The sequence below is a fragment of the Simochromis diagramma genome, unplaced genomic scaffold (assembly GCF_900408965.1).
Source record: "Simochromis diagramma unplaced genomic scaffold, fSimDia1.1 OVJJ01000321.1, whole genome shotgun sequence".
NCBI lineage: Eukaryota > Metazoa > Chordata > Actinopteri > Cichliformes > Cichlidae > Simochromis > Simochromis diagramma.
The window spans coordinates 16,390,708-16,398,337 of record NW_024386772.1 but is presented as its reverse complement, the minus strand read 5'-3'; the positions used below and the strand labels follow the sequence as shown (position 1 = coordinate 16,398,337).

Here is a 7,630-nt window from a genome sequence, read left to right as displayed (position 1 = left end):
ATCCAACAGCTGAGTTGTTGACCAGACATATCACGTGATGACGTCACATCATGCTACCGGCGTAAAATTGTTGGCAGTTTTATGGAGAAAAAGTCGCCTCGAAAGTTTTCTAAATAATATGATTTTAAAAAAACTGAGGTTTAAAAAAATGTGCAAAGTGATTTGTGTGCAACTATTTAGATAGTGAAAAGTAAATAAATATATTATAAGATTCTGGGTAATTCCCCAGCTGTGCATTAGTAAAATAAAAAACATAGGTCTGCCTATATACGTTTCTACATAAACATAAAAGATGAGTGACATACCATGCAAAGTACTATGGAGAGAAATTTTCCAGAAAAGGGTTACAAATGCCAGGGCTCTAGACTAACTTTTTGCCAGGGTTACACTGGTGCGCTTTTTTTCTTAGCTGCACCAGCACAAAAGTTTTACATGTTCACTTTTTTTAAATTGCTGTCCATACAGACAATAATTATTTGTAAACGATTAACTAACAATCTTATCAACACAAAGTTCTGTATTTAAAGCACAGTTCTACAAGAAAGATGAGTTACTGGAAAAGTGCGTGGGCTTAAAGTGCTTAAAGTGGCACTCTTTGGCAATATTGTAGACAATGTTAAACTTAATCATCATCTCGGCCTCTGACAACCTGTTTGCTGCTGCGTACCGCTGAAAGGCACTGAGAGGGGACACTAGAGCAGTGCATTTATCGCAGCATATAATGTGTTTTCTGGATACTCTGCTCTTTCTGCATTTGGAGGTTGATGGCTCTGTGTCAGAGCACTGGCTATGAATTTCAAACAAATCAGGTCTTAACTTAATGAAAAAGTTATCAACTAGCGATGTGTCGGTCGCGAACGAATCGGCTCTTAGAGCCGAATCTTTGAAGTGAACGACGCGAGCCGGCTCCTTATTGGGAGCCATGTATTTTTTTCATTCTCTCATCTATGACACTTTTTTCGCTTCACTTCTCACATGAGCCTTGTGCTTGCGCTGAGCAGCGGGGGGAGGGGCGGTAGTTACACTCGCAGTAGCACAGGAACAGAGCAGAGAGAAAGAGAGCCAGGGACAACAACATGACATTAGAAAGGTATAGTAATCATCCACAACTATTATCAGTTGCAGATGATAAAGGATTCAGAAAGTTTATTCATGCAGGCCCATATGACAGAGAATGTGCATCTTCTTTTTGTTTTCATATTTTAATTTATATTTAATCTGTTGTGGTTTGCAGTGTTTTGTGTTGTTTTCACTTTAAATTTGTTTAAAAGGAAAAAGCTTAAAATTTTAATCGTTAAAAGTTGAAATGTGAATCGTTGTTTTTTGTATTATATAATTTATTTATGACATTTTATGTGGAGTGAATAAATAAAAGTATATTTACGGTGGCCCCTAGAGACAAAGCACGTACAAACTCCAAAACACGCACAAACTCAGAAGCACGTGAAACCTCCAAAACATGTACAAACTCCAAAACACAACGGAAGTGCTCCAGGATGCTATTGGCAATGTTGAGCTTTTGTTACCTAGTGGCTGAACAAGTCAGGAAGTACCAAGGACCGGATTTGGTGTGTGGTAGTAAAAGGTAAATTAACTTTTTTGATTTTTTGATTATTTGAATATATATGAGTGGTTGTGTATAAATACACAAACAATAAACATATGCTCTCAACTGTGTAATTTAAGTGATCTAGGTAGCTCTGTTTTGGGAGTTCAGTTAATACTAGCAATGTGTTTTGCACAAACAGTTAAACAGTAAATAGTTACAGCTTCACAGAAAGAACCTTGAGAGCAAACTGCTGCTGAAGCTTAACCATCACTTCACTGAATGAAGAAATGGCACATTTTTGCTAAATATGCAGAAATAGACGCACACCCATACAATTTATGGTAAACTGAGCTGCCTTGTATTTACATATGTTGAAATTGCCTTGTTCTAATGTTTTTTCTGAGGCTGTTGTGCCATTTGGAGCAAAAATGAATATAAAGTTTACAGCATATCTTGTCACTGGAAATGGTTTGCACTGTTTATATTTATATTATTTACTGTAGATATTGGTTTAAAAGGCTTTATGTTGTGAAAAACTGAAATTAGAATTGTTGTGCCTTATTTTGTTGATGTTTTTACACATATTCTATTTGAAAATACTAAAATGTGTATATTTTTTTTTATTTTTGTTTGTCTGATAGCATTTATTTAAAAAAATAAATTGGACATTACAACCAGTTACTCACTACTTGAGTAGTCTTTTCAGCAACTACTTTTTTACTCTTACTTGAGTGACTTTTTTGATGACTACTTTTCACTTTTACTTGAGTAATAATATTTTACAGTAATGCTACTCTTACTTGAGTACAATTTTTGGATACTCGACCCACCTCTGGCAGATACACAGTTTTACATCTTAACTGGCAACACATGCTCCCGAGGCATGATGGGAGACAACTAGTTGCTTCCAACATGCCACACAGCCCCCACCTGAGTGGTTAGCTGTCCTCAGCAACCTGTGTGTCCATAACAAAGCCTATGAGGCGTTGGAGAAGGCGACACTGTCGTCAAATATGTGTTACGGGTTCCCCAGCCGTCTCCGAGACCAAGTCGGGGCCTGGGTTTGGAGCTGGGACTGTGACGGCTCCCCGGATGGGCTGATAGGGTACCAGGCGAGCACCCTATTCTGTTGAGAAGTTAAGGGACGTGACAAATCGTCAGTATTTTATGCGTCGGGAGTGAGAACGGGTTGGTAAACCACGTATGACAGCCTCTCAAGCACGTCCAAACCACTGGCTTACACACAGTTCAGCTAAATACGTGACATGGCAAGCGTATGTGAGCGAGTGTGTCTGTGTGTGTGTCATTTCCTGTCACACCATACATGGCGCAACCTCTTCTCAAGTTGCTCTATAGGTGCAAAAGAGCAGAAACTTGTGGTTTCTAAACGTGCAAAAGAAAGTTACAGCGAAGAGACCGCTCCCTTGCATATCCATGGTGATACTTCATGCACATGCACCTTTTATATGTATGGACGTGTGCAGGTATAGATATATGTGTATGTGTATGTATGCATATGTATATTTAGTATGGACGTGTGTGTGCATGCACATGTCTATACATATATAGATATTTGTAGACATCTATTACTTACATAGTAATAGCAGTGGTAGAATACTTTTATTTATGTCTTGCATATTTCCACAACCCTCTATCAATAATCACATTCTGTGTATGCTACCGTTGTATATAGTTTATTATCTTACTTATTTTGTATTTGTTTGTATTTTATTTGTATTTTTGTATTCATCATCTGCCATCTGTACCTGAGCTGGGGTAATGCAATTTCAGCGTTGTGGAATCAATAAAGTCTTATCTAATCTAATCTAATCTTATCTTATCTAATCTTATCTCATCTCATGTTATCTTATCTTATCTTAAGATAAGATGAGATAAGAAAAGATGACATGAGATGAGATAAGATGAGATATCTTATCTAATCTTATCTCATCTCATGTTATCTTATCTCATCTTATCTTAAGTGAAAAGTAGTGAAAGTTCCAGTGATGTGAAGTCAAGTAATGTGGTATACAGCAAACTGAGTCAACATCAATAAAAATAAAAAAGAAAGTAAAAGTAAAACTATGATAAGAAAGGTGAAAGTAGCAAGAACAGTATAAATGAGCTCTGTCTGCCCCCACTGCAGTCAAACAGTCCAGAGCCACACAGGAGAAGGTAATGACTTTCAGAATAACTTTGACATTATTCTTTGCATTTCAATGAAGTTACATTTTCTTTCTAGTCTTTCTATTCCTTTTTATACATTTGTATTTTTTTTCATAACAATGTAATTGATTATTGTTATTCAGTTACAATTGGTGGTGCTACCTAAAAATGTTTCATTTTTCAACAGCAACAGAGGTGTGCAAAATACAAGAAACACAAGAACAAGGCAAAATATAAGAATAGGAATATGAGAATTATAAGAATAAATATATGTAAGAATGTATGCGCATTACTGAATATGTATACCAAATATTCTGTCGTATTCGGGTCAAATATGACCAATTTACAAATTAAAAAATTCATAAATATTGTGTTTTACATCTAATTGCCTCAAGGCCTTATGACATGCTCCACACTATGCACTTGAACATATAACAGTGATGAGCACCTCTGTCGTATTTGTAATTTTTTCACAACAGTGTAATTTATTATTGTTATTTAGTTATATTTGGTGGTGCTACCTAAAATTGCTTCCTTTCTTTCTCTCTCAACCTTTTATTTCTATTTTCTATTTTCCAGTGAAATTTTAAAGACAAAAGTAAACAATATTAGACTTTCTTTGTAGGTGAGTAATGATTTTATGAAATTACAGTGTTCCCTCATTTATCGCGGGTGTTACGTTCTAATAATAACCCACGATAGGTGAAATCCGTGAAGTAGCGAACTTTATTTTTTACAATTATTATAGATGTTTTAAGGCTGCAAAATCCCTCACTACATGCTTTATACACTTTTCTCAGACAGGCATCGACATTTTCACATTTCTCTCTTGTTTAAACACTCTCAAAGTTCAAACCTTCGTACAACAATAACTTCAGTATTATAAAGTGAAACGAAAGATCAAACCCTGTTTTCAGGTCCAGAACATGGGAGTAGAGCAGCACAACACAGTACAATACAACACAAATGATTTTGGGCAAAGAGTGTTATGTTCTAAATGTTTCAGTGCATATGTATGGATGTATTATTGTGCTATAATGTTTTACAGCAATGGGAGGACAAAAGTCTCGACCTGTAAACACTCCAACGAGTAAGATAAAACATAACACAATAAAGTCAAACAGATCAGAAAGAATTACGTATTATCAGTCATTGCTTTCTTTAAAATGTATTTTCAGTTTTTTTTGTCAATTCTGTGCATGTTTTCAGCTTTAAGTGAAGAATGGAGGAAAATGGAGTGGACGTGAGTATTTGACTCTTAATGTGCTTTTGTTGCCACGTAAACGTCTTAAATCATCTACTTGCAAAAATCTGTTGCTGTCAGCTGAATTTCCCATCCTCATTGGTGTTCATAGCATAGTCTCACCACTGTATCTGCACCACTATCACTTTCACTTTCTTGACTTTAACTTCATAAATATTCTTCTTTGAACAGTGGCAAAACCAATGATCTCCGAAGCATAAATAATTACCAGCCTTATAACTCTGAGCTCCAGCACCTCAGAATTCTTCTTCATGGACCCGTTGGTGCCGGCAAGTCCAGCTTCATCAACTCAGTTGATGCTCTTTTACAAGGCAGAATGGCCGCAAATGCTTTGGCAGATGGAACTTCTGGAAAGAGCTTCACTAAAAAAGTATGTTTTATTCCTAGTATGGTTTAGTCAAGCTCATGTATTTTGTGCAATTTTGTTAAACAAAAGTCATGCAATTTGTAACAAAACTAGGGGACTGAAACTAAACGGCTATAAAGCTGCACGTAGAACCAAGGTCTCTTGTTTTTCCACTAGAGCACAGTAAAGATTAGCACTTAGAGGTCTTAGGATGTGGTCTGCTCTTGCGTGAAGGATGGGGTTTTTTTTTTTTTTTGCTTCTTGAATCTTTGTCTGAAGATTAGTTTCACTTTACTTTTCTCCGTAGTTGTTCTCACAGATATCAGCCTTATACTAAACCAGAAACCAGCTTTGTAGTCTTCAGTGATTAGGTAACCCTGTTATCTGAATCGTTAAAACCTTCTGTTTTACAGTATGAAACTTTCAAAATCCACAAAGGAGGACCAGGAACTTTTTATCCTTTTGCCTTCACTGACATCATGGGCCTTGAGAAGGACACAGGAGTTATGGTGGAAGACATCATACTGGCCATGAATGGGCACGTGAAGGATGGTTACACGGTATCATGAAGTTTAAGGCATTTTTGCAGACACTATTTGATGGTGTATACAATGACACAATTTAATTATGCCTTTAAATAACACATACGGTGTATTTAAAAGTTAGATTTCCAAAAACATGTGTGTGTATATAGAATATATAGGCAGCACGGTGGCACGGTGGTTAGCACTGTTGCCGCACAGCAAGAAGGTCCTGAGTTCAATTCCACCATCAGGCCGGGGTCTTTCTGTGTGGAGTTTGCATGTTCTCCCTGTGTTTGCGTGGGTTCTCTCCGGGTACTCCGGCTTCCTCCCACCGTCCAAAGACATGCAACTTGTGGGGATAGGTTAATTGGATAATCCAAATTGCCACTAGGTGTGAATGTGAGTGTGAATGGTTGTCTGTCCCTGTTTGTTAGCCCTGCGACAGACTGGTGACCTGTCCAGGATGTACCCTGCCTCTCGCCCTATGACAGCTGGGATAGGCTCCAGCGCCCCCCGCGACCCTGAAAAGGATAAGCGGAAGCGAATGGATGGATGGATGTATGTATGTATGTATGTATGTATATATATATATACATACATACAAATATGTATATACATACATATGTGTATATGTGTGTGTGAAACATTTGCGTATACTTGTTTAGTTTAATTAACTTCATTGTTTTCCAGTTCAATCCTCAATCTTCATTATCCGAACATGATCATAAGTACAACAAGGAGCCCACTCTAAATGACAGAGTTCATGTTTTAGTGTCTGTGATCGATGCCAACAAAATAAAACTTATGAGTGATGATATAATAAAACAGATGAGGACTGTCAGACTTGCAGCCAGGGACATGGGTAAGAGCCAAGCGTGGTTATAGGATAAACCCAAAATGAATTAAATAAGCTGACAAACATCACCAACTCTGATATTCTTTAATATTCTGTGTATTGACAGGAATTCCCCAAATGGCAATTCTCACCAAAATTGATGAAGCCTGTCCAGAAGTCAAAAAAAATATACGAAATGTGTATAAGAGCACCTGGTTGAAGGAACAGGTACTTTTCTAGCGGTAATTTTCAGTATTTAGCTGGAATATTTATTTATTTTTTACCAACAGTTTAATTCAAGTAAATTTTAAGTAAAATAAATGCTAACAAATGTTAAACTGTTGAAATTTAGATGGAGATAGTGAGTGTGACATCAGGTATTCCACTGTACTGCATCTTTCCTGTCAAGAACTACCACTCTGAGATCCAAACAGATGATGCCGTCGACACACTGATACTGGCTGCTCTGAAGCAGATGATCGACTTTGGAGAGGACTATGTCAACAAACTGTAGACCTGCTGAACCTTGTTTATTGTTGTGTTAAAATGACTTTTGGGTCTGAACAAGAATGTTAGAGTAATTCTTTGCATGCTGATTCTCATTTCCTTGGCTAAAGCATTTACCCTTAGACTAGAAACTCTTCTGGCCTTTTTTTTTTTTTGCTTGAATGACAAAGTTTCTGTGTTTGCTTTGTAGACTTGGCTTTCAGTTTTTGTGTTTTGCTCTTGTATCTATCAACCTTTGAACAGACATCTAATTGTGTAAGAAAACTATACTGCTTTCATATTATACTAGGATGACCATATTTTGATTTCCAAAAAGAGGACACTTGGCCCAGTCATGAAGTACTTTAATAATACTGTTTGCTTAAAGGGCAAAAAAAAAAAAACTTGAAAACCTCTGGAATTAAATAATGGTACAGAGAAAAGGCCTCAACTGTATAAG

The 7,630-nt window shown here is 36.8% G+C and overlaps 1 protein-coding gene across 4 annotated transcripts; it reads left to right on the top strand.

The window, feature by feature from the left end:
* Positions 1-3,478: 3,478 nt before the first annotated feature.
* LOC120747104 (interferon-induced protein 44-like) lies at positions 3,479-7,608 on the top strand. 4 transcript variants are annotated; one of them, XM_040052761.1, is made up of 9 exons: positions 3,479-3,724; positions 4,295-4,340; positions 4,764-4,805; positions 4,925-4,958; positions 5,151-5,349; positions 5,739-5,885; positions 6,540-6,711; positions 6,812-6,912; positions 7,037-7,608. In XM_040052761.1, the coding sequence occupies exons 3-9, from the start codon at positions 4,766-4,768 to the stop codon at positions 7,196-7,198; spliced, it is 855 nt and encodes a 284-aa protein (XP_039908695.1). In that variant the 5' UTR covers positions 3,479-3,724; positions 4,295-4,340; positions 4,764-4,765; the 3' UTR covers positions 7,199-7,608. The 4 variants fall into 4 exon arrangements, with proteins under 4 accessions (XP_039908695.1, XP_039908703.1, XP_039908686.1 ...); XM_040052769.1 differs by lacking the exon at positions 3,479-3,724 and having other exon boundaries at positions 3,734-4,340; XM_040052752.1 differs by lacking the exon at positions 3,479-3,724 and having other exon boundaries at positions 3,734-4,340; positions 4,764-4,958.
* The last annotated feature ends 22 nt before the right edge of the window (positions 7,609-7,630 follow it).